Source organism: Streptopelia decaocto (assembly GCF_964273445.1).
Source record: "Streptopelia decaocto genome assembly, chromosome: 2".
Taxonomy (NCBI): domain Eukaryota; kingdom Metazoa; phylum Chordata; class Aves; order Columbiformes; family Columbidae; genus Streptopelia; species Streptopelia decaocto.
The window spans coordinates 104,271,031-104,298,221 of record NC_138655.1 but is presented as its reverse complement, the minus strand read 5'-3'; the positions used below and the strand labels follow the sequence as shown (position 1 = coordinate 104,298,221).

Genomic DNA, 27,191 nt, shown 5'->3' with positions numbered 1-27,191 from the left:
CCCAGGTTCCAGTATAAGTTGGGGAATGACCTATAAAAGAGCAATGTAGGGGAAAGGGACCTGGGGGTCCTGGTGGACAACAGGATAACCATGAGCCAGCACTGTGTCCTTGTGGCCAAGAAGGCCAATGGCATCCTGGGGTGTATTAGAAGGGGGGTGGTTAGTAGGTCGAGAGAGGTTCTCCTCTCCCTCTACTCTGCCCTGGTGAGACCACATCTGGAATATTGTGTCCAGTTCTGGGCCCCTCAGTTCAAGAAACAGGGAACTGCTGGAGAGAGTCCAGCGCAGGGCAACAAAGATGATTAAGGGAGTGGAGCATCTCCCTTATGAGGAAAGGCTGAGGGAGCCGGGTCTCTTTAGCTTGCAGAAGAGGAGACTGAGGGATGACCTCATTAATGTTTACAGATATATAAAGGGTGACTGTCACGAGGATGGAGCCAGGCTCTTCTCTGTGACAACCAATGATAGGACAAGAGGTAATTGGTACAAACTAGAACACAAACGGTTCCACTTAAATTTGAGAAGAAACTCCTTCTCAGTGAGGGTGACAGAGCACTGTAACAGGCTGCCCAGGGTGGTTGTGGAGTCTCCTACTCTGGAGGCATTCAAGACCTGCCTGGATGCTTTCCTGTGTAACCTCATCCAGGTGTTCCTGCTCTGGCAGGGGGATTAGACTAGATGGTCTTTCGAGGTGCCTTCCAATCCCTGACATTCTGTGATTCTGTGAAGTCGTTCTCATTTTGTGAGCCCACGGAGCATAACAGAAGAAGTTAAAAATAGTAAGTACCTTCCCACTGGTTACAAAGTTAGAATACACTGGGGAATCTCTGTAGCATAGTCTTGACACTAACTTTTAGGACAGATACGAGTCTAGCAGTCACCTCTCTGCCATTATCTGTCCTCTAATCATATATTCTCTGCGAACACTAGTAACAATCTCAGTGTCTTGGAGAACTTTGCATCCAGGCTAGCTACTGTCACACAGGAATTTTCTTTCTAGTTTTTCAAAACTATTATTTGCAAGCTGGAGTCTAATATGGTGGTGGTTTTTTTTGTTTGGTTTTGTTTTGGTTTTGTTTTTTCCTTTGGGTCAGCATCATAATCAAATAAATACTTGTTTATATTCAAGCTGGCTGTAATTTATACAATACATCATGGGGTTTGTTTGACTGTAGTCACTACTTCATCATATCTTACAGATTCAGTAAATTCCAAAAAGCAGATTTGTCATGTTTGGTTAAACACTTCTGCAATATTGCCTCTCTCTCTCCATTGTTTGGTTGGTGATTTTTTGCTTGTTTGTTGTGTTCTTTTTTTTTTTAATTTAGTTTGGTTTTGTTTTTCCAGCCTGAGTCACTGGTGCACCAGCAGCATAATGGAAGTTGTATTTTACAAGAATGTGGCAAAAAATCTGGTGATCATCTACCCTTACCTTGTCCTCCTGGGTGTATTGAGGTGGTGATACTACTACTGGTTTCAGACAATCACTGTAGACATAACTAGGAGGGAAATTATCCCTCTCCACCCATCCAGTCTCCTGACAGTAGTAATAAACCAGCAACCACTGCACCTCTGTGCCTTTTCCCCTCTGCCAGTGGAGCTTCCTATTCAAAATGACAGCAAACGTTGTCTTAATTTTCTTGCTTGATGTGTGCTGATTCATTGCTGATGCAACAAGTGCGAAACCTGCAAGTTACTTTCAAAACAGGCCCCCCTCAGCAGCACTGCTAACTCATTTCGGTAAAAACAGAGTGGATTTCTCTCATGAGGCCTGCCCTCGAAATTTTGGCTGCCTCAGTCTCTAGGGAAGGTACTCTCATGTGAATTACATCAACTCCATTGGATGATTTAAAATGCATTAGCCATCCTCCTATGAGTAATTTGGTAATATTTATTTTGGCATTAAATTTCCTTTTCTCTCTGAGACCACTTATCTCAATACTGAAATTCTTTCAATGGATATATGAATGAGCTGTGTTACGCACCATGTCTAAAACGTCTAGTGAGGATTTTTTCATGGCCTAACTTTTCAGAGTGCCAATCAAGCTAGCACCATCACAAATAAATTCAGAGAACTGTGTGTTGCCTCTTTAAAGTATATGCAAATAATGATGCAACCCTAGAGGGAAAAAAAAAAAAAAAAAAGGAAACAAACCTTCAATACTCTATCTAAACTGTCAGATCTCAAACTTGCACTGTAGTTCATCACAAAAGCGAAAAAATCCCAGTCTAGTGCAGGATGGTGCTAACTCAGACCCTCCTTCTTCACAGATTTTCTTCCCTTCCTGTCATTTCTTTTTCACTTACCTTGCTTATCCATGGCTCTATCTTTCCCTTGGTTTAGGATTTTGAAACAATGATGGCTTTACCACTATGTAAATACAAGTGCTATAAAATACAGCATTAAACTTAATTTCCAGGACTGAAAAATCAGTCATTATTTTTTATAATCAGTCCACCCTCCTTTGGATTTGGTTCCCATCTCCCACAGACTATTTTTTTTGCCCTCACTCTTCCCAGTCTTTAACACACCATGCGTAACTGGACATGCTGACGCAGCATCCAGCATGACTACCACAAACTCTCCTCTAGTACAACTCACGTATGTTAGCAAGCCAGAAATTTAGTCATGCCTAGGAATGGTATTTGCAAAGTAAGTCCACATGGGCAAAATGAATACAAGCATTGCAATGCCACCCAGCTGACTGAGACATTAAACCAGTTCCTCAGACAGTGCTGCTCAGGTGCTAAGCCAGCACTGTTTCATTAGAAGAGCTGTGTCAATGACTTTGCTTGTGTTCAATTCAGTAGGCTGTGCCATAGTAAGGCATTATTATACAGGGAAATAATTTTGCAAGCATTTAGGTGACTGAGGACCATTAGCTTTGAGAAGGCCAATTTTCAAAAATGGTATACAGCTGGCAGAGCCAGGATGCACATGAAGCTTTTTGCAAAGCAAAGAAATATCTTTCTTTCTTTCTATTGCCTCCCTGTTTCTCTTTCCTTTCTATGAAGCTACTGCATTTTCTGAGTTGAACTCTTTATACTAATATAAACTATGACAACCTTTTATGACTTTGTTTGAATTGCTTTAAATGCTTCCTGGTATAATTCAGTTCAGAATCCGTCTTCATATTGGCAGGGAAAATCTGCATATCTTGTGAAAGTACAGTGCAGAGAACTGTGGCACTGCACAATACCAAGGATACACAAACCCCATTCTTTTTCTTTGCAGCACAGTTCCAGGAATGTAATTCCACAGTCCTGAGGAATAAATAAGACAGGACTGACTCTAAAACATTATTTTCTGAAAGCCGTCAAAATTTTGCTATGATTTTGCATCACCCATTTCATACCATTAAAAAGAAAAATTAACTGCCCCACTTGCAACCCACAGAAAGGCAACGCAAATGTGCTACGAAGTTTATATTCTATCATAATAAATTAATGCTACTGACACTAGGTATTTTTGCTCAAATTTATTCATAGATTACAAAAAGGTTAATGTAACTACATATTCCTAAGTCAGTCAGAATACCTTCACACATCTTCCAAACAGGTCACTGTTGAACAATAAAACTTCCTTTCTTTCAATTTCTATCCTGTTCTCTCTGCAATGTTGTTTTCCAACTTGTTTTCTTATCAATCTGAAAGTCACAATTAAAGAAAGATTTCCAACTATGTTGTTATGACAGCTGCGCTTTAATCACCATCACAGTTTTCAATGGAATGTTCACCTCGAGGTACTGACTCTCGATGTGAATAATTCAGAGAGCCTCGCAGCTTGGTTTAACACTTGCTTGACAAAGACAAGCTGTTGATGCACAGCTGTAACAGCCACTTGGGCCCCGAGACTGGGCATGGCGCAGCTCAGTATGTTCAGGACATGCCAGGAACCCATGTTTGTTGTAAATACAAAAGTGGCTGCGTAGTTATAGAGGGAAGTCTCATCACGTCTGATGGTGCCACCCTGAAACATATCCACCAGCTCTTCTAGCACTAGACTAACTTTAGGGGGGTCAGAGTGATGACCCCTGGGGCCAGGGCAGGGGCGCGGCGGCAAAGGTGATGGCTGTCGGCCGGACACTGCCCACGCCACTGACCTCCTGGCCCCGCTGGGCAGGCCCCATGCTTGGGCTGAGCCCCCCAGCCCCACTGCCCTGGGCTGGGAGCCGGTGGCTGGGCCCATCAGTCAGCCCAGCGCTGCTGCTGGCCGCCCAGTGGCTGCACCAGGCCCCGACATGCTCGAGCTCTTCTCTTGACAGTAAGGGAGAGAGGAAAGGAAGGGAGAAAACACAGAATCACAGAATGTTAGGGGTTGGAAGGGACCTCAAAAGATCATCTAGTCCAATCCCCCTGCCGGAGCAGGAACACCCATATGAGGTTACACAGGAAGGTGTCCAGGCGGATTTTGAATGTCTCCAGAGAAGGAGACTCCACAAACACCCTGGGCATCCTGCTCCAGTGCTCTGGCACCCTCACTGAGAAGTTTCTTCTCATATTTAAGTGGAACCTCCTGTGTTCCAGTTTGTACCCATTGCCCCTTGTCTTATCATTGGTTGTCACTGAGAAGAGCCTGGCTCCATCCTCCTGACACTCACCCTTTACATATTTATAAACATTAATGAGGTCACCCCTCAGTCTCCTCTTCTCCAAGCTAAAGAGACCCAGCTCCCTCAGCTTTTCATCGTAAGGGAGATGCTCCACTCCCTTAATCATCTCTGTTGCCCTGCGCTGGACTCTCTCAAGCATTTCCCTGTCCTTCCTGAACTGAGAGGCAGATCCGGAGAGGCGCCCGGGATCGGGTCACCCAGCAGCTCTCCCGGCCCCGCCGGCGGTGCGGGCAGTGAGAGTGGGCGCGGCAGTGTCGCCCCAGCCCCGTCCCTGGGCAGCGGCCCTCGCCCGGCTCCAGGGAAGAGGAGGGTGCGGGCAATCAGCCCCCGGCCCGAGACCCACGCACCTACCCGCGGGCCATGCGGCCTCCCCCCGCCGTAGGCCGGAGCGGGGCGGGGCGGGCGGCGAGGGGCGGTGCCTCCTTGTTCTCCGGGCCGCGCTGGGGGGAGGTGGTGGCAGATCCGGGCCTGGCGGAGGCGGAAGGGGCGGGCGGATGCGGCCTGACTCTGCGGGACGCGCGATGCTGGTGAGTGCGGAGAGGCCGCGGCGTTGTGTCGCAGCGAGGCCGGGGTGGGCCCGGGCCGAGGCGGCTTGGCCGGGCCGAGGCCGCGCGGGCCTGGCGGAAAGGGGCCCGGCACTGGGTCACGCCGCGGGGAGAAGGAGAGGCCCGGCCCGGCCCGCCCGGCCTGCTGCTCGCCTTTCTTCTCCCGGGCGCGCACCTGGCTCCGGAGCGAGGGAGGCGGCGGGTGTTGTCCGGTTGCTCGCAGATGCGGGCCGAGGAGCCGTGGGCCGAGTTGGAGGGAGGAGGCCGCTAACTGCGCACTCAAAATGTATTACCCCCGCTGGCCCAACCCGCCGGCTGCCCCAGACCCGCGAAACCTGCCCGCTGGCCGGCCGGCCTGCCTGTTTCTTCCCTCCTTCCCCGTGCCGGCCTGGCCCTCCCATCCGTCTCCCTGCCCTTCCCCCGTGACCGCGGTCCCCGTATGGCTGGGGCCGCCTCGGTGGCTGCTCCTGCCCGTCCCTCCCCACCGCGGGCTTTTAGACTCCGGGCCCGTCCTCCCGCAGCCCTGCTCTGCCCCTTCGGCCCCAGGACTTAACACCCCAGCCATCCCAGGCCCTGCTCGTCCCAGGCCTCTGCTCTCGTCTCCCCATGAGCTTTTGCCCATAACCTCACTGAACACGGTTTTTTGAGTGTTCACTTGCCTTCTGTCCTCTGTGTCGCCTCCTTTCGTCCTCTTGTGTGCCAGCCCAGAGCCCTACTGACACTCAGGTCTGTCTAGGAGCTGTTGGGTTGTACCCAGAGGAATTCCCCCACGTCCCCAGTACCATCGTGGTTGCTGGGAGATATTTCCCGCAGCTCCTCCTTGTCACCTTCTCCAGGTTTCTTTCACTGTCAAGGACTTGTGCACCAGACTTCCCTGTGTTTCCCCCTGCTGTTGTGACCTTACCAGAGAAGGTGCCCCCTGTAACCTTTTATCTGTTTGTGCATTTATTGCCTCCATCCACTTGATTAGTCCTGCAGTGTTTTTGTCATTGCAGATAATTGCCCCATTTGTTTCTCGGTGACTTTGGCATCCATCCTCTTTGAGGAAGTGGTAAGATAGGTACCATGGTTTTTACTCCAGAGATGCTGTTCCAATATTGTGTATTGATGGTTAGGTGTCTGTGTTGCATTGGCGCTTTATGTCTCTGCTGGTGACTCCAATATAAAGAACTCTTCCCTCTGCTTTTCTCTTGTTTCTCAATATTTGTCACCCAACTTATTATTTTACATCTTTTGTTGCTTTTGTTCTTAAGACTGGTTACATTTCACAATCGTATCATCACTGTGCATTTGAGGTGCAATTGAAATACTGGATGTAGTTGTCTCATGGAGATGTGGGGAACACACTTAATCTTGGGAGTATTTATATACCTGACTATAGAATCCAGCTCCAGTAGCTAGCACTGGCAGTTTCTTATTTTCTCAGCCGAGTACACACAGATCCTAGTAATTCGACAATGGCACAAAGCATCTGAACTAGGCTTTTGATCTGAATTATTCATCTGGAGGAGACTTTCCAGGGACCATGTAGAGAACAGTTTCTTAGCTTAGGCACCCAAATTACGCATATGCATCCCACTGCTTGGCTGACAAAACAGTTGTACTGGTTTAACGGAAAAAATTTTTCTTACACCTTAGTCCTTTTTACACTGGTTTGAACTTTCTGTATAACTTGGGCCTGTCACTTTGATGGCATGAGAAAATTACATTGTTTTAAATAATGGAAATTAATCTATGCCACATTGATGCACATCCTTATTTGGATACTGATTTTGGGGGTGGCTTTTTTGAATTTAGCTTATTCTTAATGTTGGCTTCAAGTCTTACATTCTAGCTGTATTGTTATGAAAACAATACTGAGTACTTTGAGGAAGTTATCTCAGATACTCAGCTTAAAAAGTGTTTTCTTACAGTTTGTGTTAAGGTCTCTGAATATTGCTTTTCATCTGTTTCATTTCTCAAGTAGTGCCTAATTTATGTCATCACAATTATTTCAGTAGGGCCCAACTTAATGATGAGTCACATCCTGGATGTCAGTGGTTGCGTGAATTGAGTACACCTGGAGTCTTTTCTGTTGGCATTGAAGTTGTGGTTGGTTGTTTAGCTTGGTTTTGTTTGATATTGTGGTGGTTGTTTCTTTGTTGTGTGGTGTTGTTGTGTTTTTTTTTTTTTCTTTTTAATTCCTAGTGAATGAAACAGCTTTAAAGATGTCCCACTTTTACTTATACCACTCTCAAGATAAATAATTTGTATCATGAATGTGAAGTGAGGGGGTTGTGCTAGCAAGAGGTCATTACAGATGGATACCAGTAGCATGTGTATTACACCTTTCAGCCAGAATTTTCTAACTTGGCAAAGGCAGAATCATGTTAAAGTGTAAGGTGTCTGGATCAGTGCTGATGTTGTTTTGTCCTGGCCATGCTATTGTACTTCCTTTATTGTCCAACATGGTCTGTCTGTGTCAGGAGAAAAACAGGATAGGTGTCCCACTTGAATGGGAATGCTGGGAGGATGTGCACAGGCAGTTCCAGCAGCCCGCTGGTTGGTACATCTTCCTGCTGCACAAAGCCTGGAGGAAAGAAGAGTGTGGAAACCTTAGTATTGGAAGCTTTTCATGTGTTTTAGGGATGCATGAACATGCTTTAAACTATGTATGTGCCAGCATTGTTTTTTGGTGAGAGTAAACTCATAAAAACCTTTTAATTACTGTATTTTTCTTCATGTACAAAAATGGTTGTTGCAACCAACAATTAGAAGCCTTGGTAAAACTTGTAACCTATATAGGGTGCAAACTTAAAGTACTACTTTTTTTTTTTTTTTCCCCCCAATATTATTTGTTACAGAGACCATTGAGTTTCCCTGACTTGTTGAAGGAGAATTTCAGTAAGGAAAAGGAAGAAAAGTTTGGAAAATTATAGAAAGCTGTTGAGCTTGTCTGTGAAAGTATCTTGCTATTTTATTATGAGAGTTGTAAGTTTATCAGGGGAAGAATGACTACAGATTGATTATTGATGGTTCTACAACAATGCAGTTCAGATCTGTTACCAACATGGCTAAATGTCTTGCTAATGAAAGTGTCCTGCTGTAATGCTTTCGCTTGTAGACTTTAACATAACTACAGAGATGGAATGTCGTCAGACTTAAACACTCGTTGCATTATCCAGCATGAATAGTTATATGAGGTTTAATCAGGGAATGGTTGCAGTACAGCTACTGGGAACAGCACTGTTGAGGAAATAATGCATGCCCCAGTGGGTAATTTTACCAGTTTTCTTTTTACCCACAGCACCTCTGATGCCACAGCAGTGAACTGCGTCATGTTGCTACCTCACTTCTTACAAATGATACAGGGCAAAATCAAATATTTTTTTTAAAAATAAACCAAACATTTGTTACATTCCACTTTATTTAATGTAAGATTTTTCAAAACCTTGAAAAAAACAATGAAGACCACTGTGAAAATAGGAAAATATCAATTCCACTTTGCATTGCAGGACACTACTATAGAGTCATGTATAAATTTTTGCCAGAGTTAGCGTCTCTGTACTTTATCCTCAAGATTGCCTTACCTTCTTTGCTAGCTGTATCATGAACTTGTAAAAAGAAGCACAACCAGCAGGTTGATGGAGGTGATTCTTCCCCTCTACTCTGCTCTGATAAGAGCCCACCTCGAGTACTGTGTCCAGCTCTGGGGCCCCCAGCACAAGACAAGACATGGACCTGTTGGACAGGGTCCAGAGGAGGGTCATGAAAATGGTCAGGGGGCTGAAACGCCTTTCCTAAGAGGAAAGGCTGAGAGAGTTGGGGTTGTTCATCCTGGAGATGAGAAGGCTTCAGGAAGACCTTATTGAGACCTTTCAAATATATAAATGGGGCTTATAAGAAAGGTGGGGAGAGACTTTGTACCAGGGCCTGTAATGGTTTTAAACTGAAAGAGGGTAGATTTAGATTAGATACAAGGAAGAAATTCTTCACTAGGAGGGTAGTGAGGCACTGGAACAGGCTGCCTGGAGAAGTTGTGGATGCCCCATCCCTGGAAGTGTTTAAGGCCAGGTTGAATGGAGCTTTAAGCAGCCTGATCTAGTTGAAGATGTCCCTGCCCATGACAGGGGAGGTGGGAACCAGGTGATCTCTAAAGGGCTGTTCCAACCCAAACCATTCTATGGTTCTTTGATTGTTGAATAAACAGTGTAACTAAGGTGTGATGTTCTTCCAAAAACTCATTAAAAAATGTCATCTCCCTTTCTTCCCCTTTTGATTATTCTGTTTTTTTGAGTCAGCAGGTTTCATTGCTGTAGCTTGGCCTAGCTGGTGTGAAGCAATGTTTGACAATAGTACAAAGAATAAAGACTCACTTTCTCTGTGGTCTTTGTAGTTATGCACTAGATTTGGATATCAGTTCAATAGGGTTGACTTCTGTTTTTCTTTAAATTAGGAGTACCTAAAGGTGATATAAAATGATCCTTGTCTTTGGGTTTTATTAGATTTGATCTAGTTAGTGTTACTATATGTTTCAAACTTGGTGTTACTGTGACAGAGAAGTGGAGATTTTTTACTCACACATAGGATGGTGAGGTTCATGATTGAAAGTTTTTATAGTGTGGGCTGCTGGTTATGCACTGATCTTTTGAAGACACAGATATGCTTCGTATCTCCTATTTTCATGGCTATACTGGTGGTTTTGCTGTTGGGACCCAGATGTATTTGATTCATTAATATAGAAGGTAGACAAAAGTTAATTTTTAAAATTCAAAAGCAGGGAGCTCCAAGAATTTGGAATGCACTTTCAGCCATAGCTGAACTCAGAAAATAATTGTTTGTATTTTTAATTTACATCTGATGTAACTTGGCTTTTTGTTGCTCTGTGTTAAAGGTTTTAATTTATTTTAATATGGATTAGAGTTCAGAAGTAAGGCTGCTGATGTGACCTTAGTTTACTCTGTTTTGCTTTGTAATTTAAACTTAATTTCCTATGTAAATTTGGAAGCTCCTCTAATCTTGCAGTAGTGGAGACTGTCATCTGGATGTTTTATCTAAAGTTTGGAGGACTGAATTGAGAGGTAAAAAGAAGGTTATAGGAAACAGTTCTTGTTTTGTTAGCTACTAGAATTGCTGTCTTGCTTTTCGTGGTAATAATGTCATGGGCTAACATTCTGCTTGCCTCTGGGTAGCCATGGGAAAAACTTTTCACAATTGAAAACGCTTTTTAAAAGTTTTTGCATTTTCTTAAGAAAACAGACTGTTCTCTTACTGTGCTTTTTTCAGACATACCTTTGGAAAGGTTTTGTATCTCTGAAAGTCTGTCTTTGCTAGAGTGCCACCACTAGTAGGAGTATTATAAAATAAAATTTATATGCTTAAGTAAATTAAATTGATTTTGTTAGGTTCTAATGTAGGCTTAGCTTTAAAAAATGGCGGTGTAAGCTAATTCAAATAGAAGGGGGATTTAAGTGTGGCTGTTAGGGGTGTGTATCAATTTTAACTGTTACAAAATTACTTTTAACTATTTCGCTTCCCTGCCCAGCTTGCCAGTTACAGTCATTAGAGGTCAAAACTGATGAAAAATTTTCTGAAATTGATACCGAATTTATGTGGAACTAGCTTTTGTGAGGCGGAAAGTTTTGCTATGAATTAGGGCTGTTACAGTTCAAATTTCATAGTTGAATTAGAAACATCATGTATTAATCCCTTTCTAGACTTTAATGAAAAAGTCCTCGGTTTTTTTTCTTGCTGGCTGTGGAAGTGAGGAAGTGCGCCTTGTCAATATTTAGGCATCTGGAATGTAATGTATAAGACCTCTACTGTTCATTGCTGACAGTGTTTGCAGCACTATATGGTACTAGGAATCTAGATCTCTAGCAGATGGATCTGTGCACTTAATGTAGACCTGATTAAAAAAAAAAAAGATGGAGGGGCAGCTTCTGCAGGGTAGCGGTTTTGCCACACACAGGAAATGAGTGCAACTGCAACAGTCCTTGGTATGTAGGCGTTTTACTGTTTGATAGTTGCAATCCTCATTGCTTCTGAATGAACATTAGCATGAAGGTGAATATAGGAGGAAGCTCTTCAGTATTTAAGCCATGCTATTGTGGTGTATTTGAACATCTGAAAATGTCAGACTGTTTGCAAGATGAATCAGTGTGACCATTATCTTTATTTATAAATAGAAGTGGCAAACTGCATTGCCTTGATCAGTTGAGCTCTTGCAAAAGTAACAAGATGGAAGATGCTGTAAAATTAGCAAGCTGTTGGGAAGAGATTCCAACCAGCATTGTTTTACAGTTGTTAACGTTAGTGCTTTTTAAAGTTACTGATAAGAATGACCACCTTCTGAAAGCCTGGGGAAACTTTGTATGGAAGCATTATTACAGATGAAAATTCCTGTTTGTGTCTAATAGGTCAGTATGAAAGTGTATGTTCTGGTGTACTAAATGCTGTTGTAATGGAGGGAACTTTGTGTTGGAGTTCAGAGCCTTGCCCTGCAGGTTCTGGCAGAGATCATGCTGTGTCTGGATTGTAAGATCGTACTAAGATTTTCTTTGTCGAGATCAGTAGGATCACAGTGTTTTAGCTTATTAAGATGCTTTTAGTTGAAGTTTTGATGGCTGCTAAGAGTTTTTAGGAAAGCAGTTTTGTGTAAGAATTGTCCTTGCAGGGTCATTAAGATCTCTAAACTGGTATTTCAGAGTTTCCAGAATCTTCTGTGTTTGTTCTTGCACTTGTCATCCCTCATTTTCCTTTTCTGCATCTTCCTGGCTGATTCAAGAAATCCATCTTCATGTCATCTGTCCTTCAAGGCTTATGTGTATTTGGTGTTTGTTTGGTGGTGGGTTATTTATTTATTTATTTTTAATGCAGGTTATATATATGAATTAAGTCAGAGAGAGCGGGAATACTCAAGATCCTTTGTTTTGTGTAAACCTTTCTCCCTCCTCTTCAGTGCTCTTGTTATCTTGACTTGATTCTCTCTGCGTGCAGTGTTGCTCTTTTCCTAGTCTGCTGACTTCCTTTTTCCCAGATGCAAGAGCTGAGCATAATCAGTGTTTTAAGAAGCTATGAAACTTATCACCACAGGCTCAGTTAAAAAACACTGTAGGGTCTGCATCCTGTTTGTAGCACAGGAAAACCTGAGACCTCAAGTTAGAAAGAACATGTTCAGTTTAGGAGTAGTCTAAAAACTTTGTACACAAGGATTACTTGAACAGCAAAAAAGTGAACTCTCTTAAAGGTGGCCAAAGAAAACCCCAGTGTAGTAGTGTTAAGGATATAGTCCCTTAAATTATTTGTGCAGTTGATGATGCAGTAAGACTACCATGAAACTTTTCTTGGTGGCAGGATTGTTAATACTGACCAAAGTTAACTTCAGCTGCTAGTGCAGAAGGGAGAATTTGCTTGTATAGATACATCAGCAAACCTTGTCTAGTCTAGACCTAGTCTCTGCTTACTAGGCAGCAGATATATTTTTTGTTTGTTTGTTTTATATTAGCTATTGCATTCCTGTAGTGAGATCTCGGTCAGAAGTTGCAGAAGCTGTTTTCTCAGGAATGACAAAGGTACGTGTGAAATCAAGAAGTAAATGAAAAAATGTGAAAGAACTAAAAAGTATAAGCAAAGGGAAGGGGAAAAAGTGGCACACTCAAACTGGCTTGGTGCTTTTCTGAGGGATAGTCATGGATGTTTTGGAAAAATCCTTGTAATGACACATCCAAATTGAAACCATGTCAGTTAAAAAGTCTGTTAGTAAACATGTTCATGCATAATCTAAGTAAATGAGAAAGGTGTAATTCCAAGTTACTTCCATATATTCTGTTTAAATTTGAAAATAAAGGTAAATGTGTCTTCCTAGCTGTGAAGAATGCATCCAGGCTTTTATTTTTTTTCAGTGGGCAACTGTGTCACTTGCACATGAAGTAACATAGGTATGTATTCCCTATAGCACTATAGCTATCATTGATCAGAGCTGTAAAACAGAGGAGGGGATGTGGGAAGAAAAGTGAAGCCCTGAATGAAGACATTGTCAGGGAGGTAAAATAGCAACTGCTCAAAACACCAAAATTCCACAGCTTGTTATTAAACCACTGGCAAATTGAGCCTGCTTGCTTCTACTCTAAACTACTTTAAAAAATGCTGCACAGAATACTTTTATCACCCAAAGACCACTTTTGAGAGGGAGGAGTGTATGCATATATGCATCTGCCTTTTTCTCATGAGACAAACAAGATTTAACTCTCTTGAAAATAAGATGAACTAAAGCTTTGTACACTACATGTAACTCAGTATTTTGTAATAATGCAGAGGAACTGAACGTTGTAATTTGTATCATTTGTCTCTTAGATATCTTTGATATTGAAAAGGGAGATAATATTCTAATATTTCTCTTCTGGTACTGATATGATTTCTGGAATAACCATTTCTTATAGTAGTTGTGGTTTAATTTTTCTGAGGCACAGTGGAAATGTCTGCTGTAGACAGATTCTTCAGATTTTTCATTAGTTATAAATTTTTAGCATGTAAAGTGCTAAAGACATTATGCGTTCTCCTAGTCTTGCTTTAAGGATTGGGTCCCTTTACATGCATAAACTGTCTGCCTAGTTTATAGTCTGTATATTTAGTGACCTAAAATACTTCTGGACAGAGATGTCAGTGCTACAAAATGTTTCATACAGGACCATGGCTCAACTAAGCTACATAACAGTTATAGTTTCGAGCACATAATGGTAACCACAGCTGTAGTCAAACACAATATTATTAATTTGTAGGTACATGGATATTAAAAAGGGTCTTTGAAATAATAATTTGTGAGTGCACATGATCATAGAGACAGAATTACTTCTCTTGTTTCCTTCTGCTCCATCAAATATTTGTGTGCTAGAGTGGAGGCTGTGTCCTTCAGGATTCAAGAGATGTTTTTTAACATGGAAAAAACTTTCCAAGAAATAGCTTGCAAATTGTAAAGGCAAAGAAGTAAAAGGCAAAAACCAAGATAATTTTTAAGTGTCTCCCCACCCTGCCCCAGTATTTTTATTGGATTAATCCTGTAGGTTGTGTTTTACAGGCTAACTAGCAGAGGAGGCAGGTATATTGTTCTCAGCTCTGTACTTTGCATTTACGTGCCTTTTCAAAAGGTGTGTGTGTGTGTGACTTCGAGAGAAATCTTAAACCTGATTTGTAGAACGGATTGTTTGCGATGTCCTGGCTGTGAAACTGTCCATGTTTGGTAAGAGAGGATATGTGAATTATAAATTGACCCCTTTGGTTATGAGAGGGGTTTGGTTATTTTTTGGTATGTTTTGTATCAAGCCTAACACTGAAATCAATAGATGTGCCTTTGAAGGCTTATTGTAAGGCAGAAACTTGCCAAACACTTTGATATTTGAACTATATTGATATTTTGATATTTTGAACTATAGCAATCTTGAAATTTGTGTGAGCTAGAGTATAAACCAGCATCCAATACCTTAAATTGTTTTTAAAGTAGTATAAGAACAAGCAAACAGCTTGTGTTAGAAAAGAGGTAGTGTTTCATGTGCTTCTGTTTGAATTTCTGAAAATACTTCTTGTGTGCTTGTGTTGTATGGCATCGGTTCAATCATTATTGCATATCTTGGGTAAATAACCTTAATAGTTGCTTTGAGTTAGTGTGGAGGTAGCAGAGACTTTGAGGAAGTAAAGCTGACTGGGAACCTTTCTGAGTGTTGTTCTTTGAATATAAGAGCATCTGTTGAATTTCTGGATCAGGCTTGCTGAAATACAGCAACAGGAGAGCAGAATAAAGTAAGTTAGAGGAATCAAGCAGAAAAAATGGGGAAGAAAGGGTTGGGCAAGAGGAATTTTTAAGTGTGTGGCTGTATTAAACTTATTCCTTTTTGTTATCTTTTGAAGCCAAAGATTGAATGTTTGTTATGTTTTATCCTTTTAGCACAGAGGGCTGATAATTTGCTTTTAGTGGCCATATAAGTGAAAATGGTCACTGCACTAGTTTTTACACAAAGATGTCAAACTGCAGCAGTGTCCAAATGAACTTGTACTGTGTTTTTTGTTACTAGGAAACTTGTATTCAGTTTTAGAAAAGGGATTTGAGGCAGTGTACAGAAGTGAAATTCTGACTTGTAGACCTTGGAAACCTTATAACACTAAAGGTCTTTGAACTTACTTTTAATGGCATTCATTCCACCATAGCTTATTAGTGAAATGTATTTGGTTTCAGTATGATTAAATGTGGTCATCTTGGCTTATGCTATTAGGTGTGACAGGAATGTTCTCCTTATGTTTTAAACTAGACAAAGGGTAAAATACTTGGAGATGACTCAGTCTAGGTCCTGTGCCTCCCTACTCTGTCTTTAAAAAAAAAAAAAATGCCATCTGGGCTCTTGAGTCAGCTGGAAAACCTGGCTCTGGAGCTATAAGTTCTTACTGGGCCAAGAAGCTGACAACTTCGAATTCTAAGCTATCTTGAAATCTGTGGTTCAGAAATAAGTGGTTGTGGAAGAAATACAGGTGATTCCAAGGCCTTGAGCTGTAAGGATGAAAGTTATGTTGTATTAGAACATAAAAATGAAGTAGTCTTTCCAGCGGATGGCTTGAGATGCTGCAAATCTGGTGGGTTTTATGATGTTTTTAGATAAAAATGGGGTTAACTTTAAGATTTTCTTGTAGGCATCATTCAGCATACACATAATTTTCCTCAGATGGGATATGTAAAAGAAATACCATTGATTATTAGATGATAAGTAAAAACAAACCCAGTGTTTTTCAGTGTGATATGTTTCCTTGCATATGAGGTATGTTGTGTTCTGTCTTCCCCAGTGATGAAAAGGGGGGGGAACTAGCATTTCCCTCTGTCCTTCAAGGATATTGTTCTAAAGTTTTGACAGAAATATTACCTCCTTTTGACAATTGGCATGGGCAGAAATGACAGTTTTGCTTGACAGGCGTTTTTGATTGCAGTACTTGAATGCAAGGTTGAAAGACAGGATGGCATTGAACATTGGCATGCTGCTGCATCAAATTGTGTATATATCAGCTGGAAACTATAGGGGTAACTTTTTCCATGTTAATATACCTAGTTCTGAAGATATAATGAAATCCGGGTTCTCTGGTCCAGAGCTACAGAACAGGTGTTGCAACTGGGGCAGGTGGTCATGTCCATGAAGCAGGTCACCAGTAAGTTTGATCTTCACTGATGTGAAGGTTATCACTTAGTGTTGAGGTTTTAATTTACCTGTAGCAATTCACAGTTCATGGGAAGCCACCTTGCTCTTGGCAAGCCCCCAGCACTGAGAAACAGTAAACTTCTAAACTTGCTTTTCCCTGGGTAGAGAGATGCAGTGTAACTACTGTGGACCGGATTTGACCTTCCAGAATTGTTTGCCCAGAAGAGCTTTTCTGTGCATGAATGACAAAAGTAAAGTTGAAAATTGCACTTTTCACATGAAATAAAATTTAATATTTTCACTGCATTTTTGTGTATAATACCAACTGTGCTGAGTAGCAAAACCTTGTTTTATCCCTTCTCTCTCTGTACATGTAACAACATAACTTAGTTTAACCACTGAGTAAAAATGATTGCTTTCATAAATATGCTTTTGTAGTTAAAGTATTCTTATGTAGTGAAACTTTACTCCTGTTAAGGTAATAATATTACATTTCTGTTCTTCTGCACATAAATCTGAAAAAAAAAAAAGTAGTAGTTTATAGCATTATTCATCTATTGCTTTATTTCCCAACTATGTTAACTAATAACTATCTGGGCAAAGTAAATTGTTTGAGTCTAAGGTGTTAGTAACGGCATGCTATGATTCTGTATTCACATCTTTAATTGCAAAATTCAAATTGGAAACCAGTCAAGGGATAGTGAGCTAATGTTGTCAAATGCAGTGGAATTTATTACTTATAAAGCAAAGTTATTTCCATGTAGTGGGCTTCATGAGAAAATAAAAATCAAATTTAAGTTCTTTCTCATTGCATTGTTTTTATTGGCTACATTCTGATTTAAATGTAGAGGGTTACTTTAGGGGGAGGGGTGGCAAAATTAGTGCAATGTGAAGAAGAAAGAGCTTGAGTTTAAAAGATTCTGGGTAAAGGTAATATTTGTAGATGCACCAAGGTACATAAAAACTAGGAGATGCTTAACTGGAGAAATAAGTTAAATATTTTCATTTTCATAGAGGGATAAACTCCACATCCACTGGGTAGCTGGTGACCTCAAACTTGCAATGGAAGAGTGGCTACATCTTAGTGGCACCTGGAGAGATGTCTGAGTAAGAGCCCTGGCTGTCACCCCTCTCTGTGGGCTGCCTGGGAAGGGACCTTGGTCCAGTTGTGAATTATTGTAAAGCTTATTGTGTTTTCTGCTAGCTAGCTGGGTGGGTTGGCCCTTTGTTATGCAGCACTGCAGTATTTTGTATTAGTTAGACCAAAATATTTTTACTAGAATGTGCTCTAATTCTAGGCTGCTTCCTTTTTGCAGATTAATAAGAGTAATGGTCAGTTACTTCTTACAGATACTGCAGTTGTAGTAGAGTTGTAGGTTGTGGAGAGTTCAAATAGTATCCAATTTAAGGAACCAGAAAGTTTCCTCTTTCCTGGATTGTAGACATCAAATTTATTTTTCTTGCTTCGTATTGCAATTCTGACTTAGGATCATAGTGCAAGATTGTGGGTGTGTAACATGCACAGTGTTTCCTTCTGTAGAGGCGATTGACCATTTGTGAACTTTAGTTTTTTTGGGCTTTCATTGCTCAGTTGTGGAAGTCCATCATCGTTAGTACTACAGGAGGTTCAATTTCCAGAAATTAAAGAAGTTAAATAAAAACAAGGTATAGTCTGTATTAGACTTCAGCATGATGATGCATTGTTACCATGTGTCTTTAATAAGCAGTTTGCTGTAATTATAGAAACAGAATGGCAAGGATAAATTTTAAGTGCATATTTTGTAAGATACATATTGATTTAGTTCTTGTTTTTCCACCTAATCTTCTAAGTAATTGTTGCTCATGTAAATAGAAAAATTAACTAGAGAAGCAGTTTGTCTGATTGAAATGAGACAGTACTTGTTGCTCAGACTGACATAATGTTTTCTACTTAGAGCTTGAGATTTAAATGCTTACAGGTGATGGATAGTAAAGGACTATGAGGAGTGGTAGCTTCTCTGTTACTGCGGTAAGACAGGTTCACTAACTGAAACTGAAGAAGTGTCTCAGTCTTAGTCCTTTTAGGGTCAAGGAGATAAGGCAGGAGAGAAGTCCTACAAATAACTTGGGCAGGGGAGGGTCAGGAAGGGTATAACAAAATACTTAATCTTTAAAACAGGGTGAGATCTGGAGGGGAATATCTAGCAACCTGGAAGTGGCTGTGACAAAGAACCTATGACATACTGTAGATCCTGAAGGAATAGCTTTATTTTCTGCTGCTCAAAGGCCAAAACAAAAAAATAGGATTTATCAGGTGTTAGCCTGTACTATCCTTGAAATTGTGGAAGGGTTCATAGAATCCTTGGCCAACAGTCTCCATTACATGACAGGTTTATCTCAAAGCTGTATTCTTCTTACCTATAGAAGCATGTAAAAAAGTCATTATGTGTTTCATTGTGTTTTGAGTATTTCAGTGAATGGGCTCTAGGGCACAGAATGGAAGGGACCTTTAAAGATCATGTAGTCCATGGGCAGCAACATCTCTCACTAGATTGGGTTGGTCAAAGCCTCATCCAACCTGGCCTTGAACACTCGCAATGATGGGGCATCAACAAGTTCTCTGGGCAGCCTGTTTCAGTGTCTTACCATGCTCTTTGTAAAAATAAAAAATAATAATAAAAAAATCTTATATTTAGTCTAAATCTACCCTTTTTCCAATTTAAAACCATTGACCCATGTCCTGTCACTACAGTCCCTGATAAAAAGTCTTTCTCCATCTTTCTTATAAGCCCCCTTTATATATTGGACAACTGCAGTAAAAGCTGGTCCTGACTTATTACGGTTCTGTTATTTATGGGTTATTTTTTTTTAAAATCATGTTACCTCCTTTGTAATTTTTTGATATCACCTTAGTTTTGTTACCACAGTGGATGTGACATGTTAAAATTGCAAGATATTTTAGAGACTCATGTAAAAAATGTATCTTCTCTGCTTGATAATTCTCTGTAGTCCTTTCCAGGTGACTGTTTTCCTACTCTGTCAAATCATGAGGCTGATGAATGATCACACAATCTTTATTTTGTGCATGCTATTAGTTGTTCTTTCTTCCCACCATCATTGTGTGCATATTCTCGTGCTGGTATGATAACACTGATGGAAGTGGTGTTCATTTAATTAGCAAATAAATTAATGTAAGCATGCATTTACTAGGTAGAAAAATTCTCAGCTCCCAAAATACCTTGGACTTTCAGGCTACCTGTAATAGACTCTCAAGTCTGGAAGAGCTATTGATATCCAAATAAAATTTGTTATTTTTAATATCTTCTGGCTCATCTTGGATATCCATCCAGATACTTGTTAAATAAGGAGTTACCACAGAACCCTGAGTTGTTTGGCAATACTGGAATTTTACTGTACGATAGGGAGGAAACTCTTCTTAGTAGGATAGCATCTGCTGCTCGGAAAGACTTTTACTGTTAAATTTTCTTATTAGCATTGATGTTTTATTGTCCTCAGCACTGACCTACAGGCTTTGGACAGATCTGGGCACTAATAGTCACATTTTGTAGTGGATTGCTGAATTGCAAAATTATGTTATTTAGTTCTCATATCTCATAATGGATTTGTCATCTGTGCAAATGAAAATACTTCAATGAAAATTACTTTTTTTTTTTTTTTCTAGTATGAATAAGTTTGGACTTTCATAATGTATATATTTTATTTTTATTTTGCAGATTATCTTCCTGGGAAACATCACTCTTTGTATGTAAAGAACATCTCATTGAGTTGCTGCATCTGAGTTTAGAATGCTACTTGACTTGTGATTCTGATGGAGGAATAACCAGATCTTGGGCTGCTGCACTGGAAGACTTTACAGGAAATACAACATGTCATCAAATAGGAGTCAGAACCCGCATGGACTTAAACAGATTGGTCTTGACCAGATATGGGATGACCTAAGAGCTGGAATTCAACAAGTTTACACCAGACAAAGTATGGCAAAATCCAGATACATGGAACTCTACACGTATCCTAATGTCTAAGCCGGATGGTACTTTAACAGTTAGTAGATTAGAGATAGCTTTTTTACTTTTCTAAACTCAGAATTGCTTCATAACTGTTTGACTTACTGGCTTTTAAGAATATGTTTTTATTTTGAAGATTAGCCTTTTCTGTTTAATCTTAACTGGCAAATAAGCAGGAGCAGCCTGTTGTCTGGGAAACTGTCATCATAATTATGGCTACTTGTGAATTTCAGGTTTGATTACTATTGTCTTTGGCAGAGCAGATGTTTAAAGTGATTTTATTGATAGGTCTAATTTTGAGTCCACAGTACACCAAAAGAAAATGGAAATTCTTTTTCCTTTATATGTTAGTCTCTGGCATTATGTTGCATATCTTATTGGTAATAATGTCTGGTTACCTGGAAAATTTTTATCTTATCAGCCTCAGAGCAGTACTTTACTCTTGAGTTGGTTTTATGATTTTTCAGCTAAAATAAGAATGTACCTGATGGATTTCTCTTTAATTCCTAGCTTACATCAGAGAGTTATTGAAATTTTCCAGCATCTCCCCATTCTGAGAGTTGTTATAAGATGCTAAAAGGGGGTTGTATTCATCCTTGTACATGTGTGCTGAAGTACTGTTTGGAATATTGTAGGAAACCTGTTTGTCAGGTAGTGCATAAGGATTTTTTTTTTTTTAAACTAATTTGAAAGAGAGATGTGCTTCTTGCTGCATTATAGCTTCAGTGTTTGACTTCAGGGCTTTGAAAAGTGAGAAGCCCTTCTTTTATCTTCCACCTATAAAGTGGCATGTAAATAGATATGATGAGGAGCCACCTCTGTTTTGCATCTATAGTTCTGTGTTCACTCTTGGAACCTTGTATTGTGCAGTCGAGTAAGCCCTGTAGACATACGGTGAAAGAAATTAATGAATGCATTTCCTATCTAACTTCAAGTAGTTCTGAGGGTTTTTTATTAAAAAAATATTGTTCTGATACATAAATTAACATCTAAAACTGTTGTTGGCACTGATTTGGAATTGGATATGAAATTTTAGTTTGTGTGAATTTTTTTTTTTGAAAGGACATAGCTTTTATAAAAGAAAGAGGAGCTCGAAGGCTATAAAGCAATTAATTCTGTAGTTCTCTGAACTGTTTAAGGAAATAGAAAAGTTTGACTCTGTGATTACATGTACAGAAAGCAATGTGTAATCATACCTGTGGCTGCAGAATCCATTCTGTTTGAGGATGTGGGAAAAACCTGCCGAGTGTTTCTGGGTTACTTCTTTAGTAGTAATGGGAAGGTGAAACAACATTTGATTTAGGGTCAGAACTTCTCCTAAGACTTAAAATGACTGATTTCTTGCAGTGCTAGGTTCAGTATTGTTCTTGGCTGAATGAAACAAGTCTGCAGAGCTGAATGTCTGATGGAAATCTGACATGTAGTAGAACCTCTGAGAATTATTTTTTTTTCTGAGTGCCTTTAATACATTCCTGTTTGTGGGTTCTATCAAGCAGGGCAGCTGAAGACTAAATACTTCCTACAGTTGTAATGTTAAAACACTTTTTTTCTTCTCCTTCTCTTGTTCCCAGATATTCTTGGGATGAAGCTCTAAAAGGGATATGTCATCTAATAACTACTCATTTCATGTTAGTTACTGCTTCAAGGAATTGTTTCATCAAAACCAAGTATCAAGAAATTTTCCTGCACTATATTTAACTAGTATAATTTTTCACAGTGGCTTACACAAAAAGCTGAATAACTTTCTGAAATTCCGATTTTCTTCATCCAAGGCACACATCAGCTTCTCAATTTCCAGATTTGATTGGTGAATGGAAAGTGATAGGCTTTAATTTTGTGTGTACTTTTTATTTGTCAAAATGACTTTTTTTGGGCATAAACTCATGCTTTCACTGTCTTGATTTACAAAACATAGTCTGAGAAGCATTTTTAAGGAAACTTTTTAGACAGTGTAGTTAATTTATGCCCATATGGAACAGAGGAACATTTTGTCCAGTTATAATATTTAAAGAAAATACAGTTGGGAAAAATAAGACTCCAAGTACCATTAATTTATAACAAATATACTTTTAATCTACATTGAGATCTTAAAAATTTTTCATTGGTAAGAAGAGGAGTATACAGTACTATGGAAGGTGTGGTGGTTTTACTAAAAGGTACATCTACAATGTCCAAATTAGCTTTCAGTGTCCTTCTGATCATACTGTTGATTTCAACTGTTCTGTAATACATCAGAGTAGTTATGTTTGGCATAATTATCATATAGCTCTTATTTGAAACTTTGACCTGAAGTGGCTGAATTTACTGTAACTTAAAATTTGTTCAAGTCTTACATCCCTAAATTGTATTCTACAGCTATTTCTATTATTGTTCCGTATTAGCCATCATAATTATTTTCAAAAGCAATTGCTTTAAGTATTTTAAAGTAAGCTTGGGTAAAAGTTAGGTTGTTCTGTAACATTTAATTATTTTATGAAAAATGTTTTCCAAATCTCTTTTATAAGATTTTTTTTCCTCAGTTATTAGCAAGTGGTAAAGGAAATAATTATTTAATGTTTAACACAATAAGCATAGTATGCTTACATTTTAAAATGCCAGGTGACTCAGGTTATCCTGTCTGTTCATAAAATAGAATGTATAAATACATTTAGCGTTTTTTTTGCCTGTGGATAGCTTCAGTACCAGTAGCATGTGTTCCCCAAGCAAAATCATGAAGCTCTTCTCTTGGCATTCATTTGCCCAAGGTCCTTTGTAGTTCCTTCTATTGCAAGCCTTATGCCAGTGGCTTTCACTAAAGTTCCTATATTTTAGTAGGTTTTTAGATCAGCAGGTGTACAATAAAAATGTGAGCATCTTTTATTTTTTGATCACATGAATCTGTTATGAGGCAGCTGGTATCTTGGTCTGTTTGGTTTTTGGTGTTTTTTTTTGTGGTTGTGGTTTTTTTTGTTGTTGTTGTTTTCTTCTGGACAGATTAGTCTCTTTTCTGTACTGAAAGAGCGTACAGGGGTGTTAGGGTATGCACTTCTTAAGCATCAGAAACTGTTCCACCTTCTCTTGAGATTCTCTCACTCTAAATCATCCTTTCGCTTTAATGCCAAATTGTTTAAGGTCACTCTGGATACATCAAAGCAATCTCTGCTGTGCTACTAATATTAATCCTGCCTATGTTCGATATGGTATTTTGTAGTGTGTTTCACATATCAGTTAATGCCTATGTGGAATGAGAAGGTAGAAGTATCTGTGTGTTAGAAGGGTACCGCATACACTTTTTCTTGTGTGGGAAGGCATGTATGATTATGTGGTTTTGTGTAATTTATAAAAATTGCTGCTTCAGTTTGAAAGAAGTACAGAATATGTTTATATTAGTGCAATCAGTTTTTTTTATGTTGTTCTTCAAAGATCATTTGCTGTTCTACTTGCTTTTCGTAGCAACCAAGAAAATTCTCCACAAAAACAGCTTCTGTCAGTGCAAAGAACTTTAAACTTAAAAGCAACCTCAGGGTGGTTCTTAAACTTCCTGGCATAAAGACTGTACACTATGAATTTGGCTTTGAAAATTTGTGTTTTTCTTGTAACTCAGTGCTTCCCTGTGATTCTTTTGAGTTTATGCCATGAAAAGGGAAACAAGAAATTATCTGTTAGTCTTCAAATGGCTTTTGCTGGAAGTTTCTGAGATCTCAGACTTGTAGAAACTTGCCTGAGCTCAGTTACGCCTGGATTTTTATAGTAGCTGCATGGATCATGCTGTAATAACTCTTTCGGTCTTTGTCCTTCCCTGAATAAAATTGGGATGGTTTAATAGTGCAATGGTATCTAATCTAAGGACTTAAATTTGTAACTGAACTTAAGATAAAGTATATTGAAACACAAATGGAGAATGTGTGAGGCTGGGGGCAAGGTCTTGATTTTTTTGTTTGTTTGTTGATTTTCTTTGAACTGCTTTGTGGGGTATCTGTAACCCTTCCTTACTGGATGACAAACTGAAGATACTTAAAATAGGCTCTTGCTGATACCTACCTGAAAAGAACGAAGGTTTCTGGGTTTTTTGGTTGTATTGCTGCTCCTCACAGAGCTGAAGTGGGTGTTTAAAGCACTTGTTCTGAAAAGATACTGATTTTTGGCAACCTTATCATTTGTGCAAAATTCCTTTATCTGTTTTACTGTTGAAGTCATGTAGGCATGCCCACTTCTCTTAGTAGCTTTACTTACGGATGAGGTGGTTTTGTGAGGCACTCACAGCTTATCTTCTAGACACACAGGAGTTGAAATGGCTTTAATAATTTTGAAGAAAATATTTAGAGTGGTTCTCTAGTAGATATAATAAGCTGTATTGCTTGCATTAGAAGTGCTTTTCCAAGAATGCAAACTTTCATAATCTTTCCTAACAATTTTCCTAACAGTATTTTTAGTATTTTTTTTATGTATTGTTCTTGCATGCCTTTGGTGTAATCTAGGAAAATACAGATTTTTGGCAAAAGTGGAACTAATCTCGACTTGTTCCTTTAGGCCAGCTGTTGAGGTGACAGAGCACTCAGCATAATTACTGCTTTAGATCTGTGAAACAGTGAATTTATGTCCAAAATTGATCTTTCTCATTACTTCTAGTTTCTTTATTATAGAGAAATTCTGGTTAGAGAGTTTTTCAGCTCTTGTTGTTCTTGCGTATTTCCTCCTTTTCAAAAGCTTTGGTGCGATTTCTCTTTGTGCTATAGTTTTGTGGTACATTGTGTTAATTCTGCTTCCCTTTCAGTTCCTTTTAATTTTACATATTTGTTCCTCAAGCAGACTTATTCCACTTGTGTTACTTTTTCTTAGTAAAATGAAAAAAAACATGAGGACCCAGCTGTCCTGCTGAAAGGGGAATAAGTTATTACCTCAGCAGAATGTTTTTCTTTATAAAAATTTGTAAGATTAGGGACTCATGAATAACCTGAGTAATTTGCACCAATTAGTGTAAAATCAGAGTGTTTTCCTGTTGTCTGTTGCATTACCAAACAGGTACTTGTCTGACATAATTTCTGTTTGCACTTGCTCCTGGAGGAAAAAAAAAGCTGTGTGGAGTATTTTGGTACTTTTCTGGGGTGGATGGTAGATTAGGGGTGATCATGGCACACTCAGCCCTGTGTTTTGATGGTGTACCTCCTCAAAAACTATATGCATTGCTACTGCAAGAGCCTGTTTCACTTCCCCTGTACAGACACAGAAGTTCAGATGTGCTTAGCCAAGGATCTAGGAAAAGGGGCAACAGTTAGTTGTAGTGGCAGTCACTTCCCCAGTTCAAATCACTGGTTACCTGCAAGAACTCCCATGCTACTGGAAAAGCAGGTGGCAAGTAGGGCCTCCAGGTAGATTGTGTGTCAGGATCATTTTCTTCAGTGGTAATAATCTCCTGTAAGCCCATAAATTCATTATGGTGTGACAGCATGGGAATGTTTCTTTTTTTTGTTTTTTTTTCTGTTTCATGGACCAGCTTTAGAAACAGAGTTGAAGTTGTCAAAAGCAGTGTAAATTAACTGCCACCTTTGTCTTCAATATAATTTGTCTTTTGCTGCTTCTTGTATCCCATTTTGAAGAGTTTCAGAGAAGAATAAAGTTCTGAAAAAGATTCTTTCATTTTAAACAACACAATGCTGAAAAAAAAAATTATTAACTTCCTTTTGGTCTTCTACCTCAAATTTTAATTTGGATAAGTAAATGTAGTTTTTTCTTCACTGTAAGGAAGGTGTAGAAGTTAGAGGAGATCTGTTCCTTCCATAGATGGTTTTTCTGTTTGCTGGGCCAAATCTGAACTTCAGCAGCCAGAAGCTTGGGGAACAATGCAGCTTTGCTGCAGTGCAAACTATTCTGTTGGTGACTTCTCTGCTTGTTGTACTATGCAAATTGCTATGCAGAATTATTCAGACACCCACAGAAATGTTTTCTAATAGCTGTTTGGATATGTATATGGCTTCCAATATACAAAGCAGTTGAGGGAATTAGTTTGCCTTCTGCAACCAAGAATTCTTTTCATAGTGTTCTCCTTGTAATTCTCAGATGGACTGTCATGTACTTTGTTGTAAGCAGCAGAAGTCTGATTTTGTTTTGAGTACGTCAGCCTTTCTGTCCATGGTTGGTTTTAGCAGATGGGGACACAGATTGTAAAAAATATTGTGTGAGAGGATTTTTTTTTTTTTTTTTAATGTATAATATGTCAAAGAGTTGTTTGCACTTACAAACGGGCTTCTGCACAGGCAAACTAACTTCAGTTTGTCTTGCATAGAACAACTGAACTAGAGCATTTCAAAAGTGCTGTCTTGGATACTTTGGCTAGGAAGACTCAAGCCAGAATAACAAATAAAGATGGACATTACTGGTATATTTTTATTCCAGCTGTGTGTTGATTATTGTCAGACATAGACAAAAGGTCTCTGTGTTTACTTTATAAGGCATCCTGGTTTTAACAGTAAAATGTGTAGGGTTAGAAAAAGGCCTGTGTTTTCTAATCGTGGTCTCTTATTTTTCTGAAGAACAGAAAGAATATTTTGATCAGGTAGTATTCACAAAAGCTGTAAGAACTGCCTATCATCTGGACAGTCCTCATATTTTCAGGCTTGCTCAAAGCCACTTGAGATGGGGGAGTTAGGTAAAGAAGGTTGCAAGACTGCCAACTGTGAATCAACCCTAAATCTGTTGTATCATGGTGGAGAGACTTTCCATACACAATTCAGAGGACCTTAAATATTTTAAAGTTAAACTGTGAGGTAAGCCCCACTTTTCTTATTTGTGAAAAGAGGGGGAGTTTTGTGTTTAAAGAAGAATTATTAAGAATTGTTATGCTGTATGAAGTTACTCACTTGAACAGGGGATTCTGAAATGAAAGAGTAGATGTTAAAG

At 39.4% G+C, this 27,191-nt stretch overlaps 1 protein-coding gene across 2 annotated transcripts in view; it reads left to right on the top strand.

The window, feature by feature from the left end:
• Nucleotides 1-5,051: 5,051 nt before the first annotated feature.
• The window catches only part of CUL1 (cullin 1), a 61,286-nt gene continuing 39,146 nt past the window's right edge, over nucleotides 5,052-27,191 (top strand). The window contains exons 1-2 of one of the 2 annotated variants that reach the window (XM_082046015.1): nucleotides 5,052-5,140; nucleotides 20,025-20,317. In XM_082046015.1, the coding sequence (XP_081902141.1) occupies nucleotides 20,178-20,317 (140 nt within the window). In that variant the 5' untranslated portion in view covers nucleotides 5,052-5,140; nucleotides 20,025-20,177. Of the gene's footprint in view, nucleotides 5,141-5,334; nucleotides 5,357-20,024; nucleotides 20,318-27,191 lie in introns of those variants that run through there. The other variant, XM_082046016.1, reaches the window with a different exon arrangement.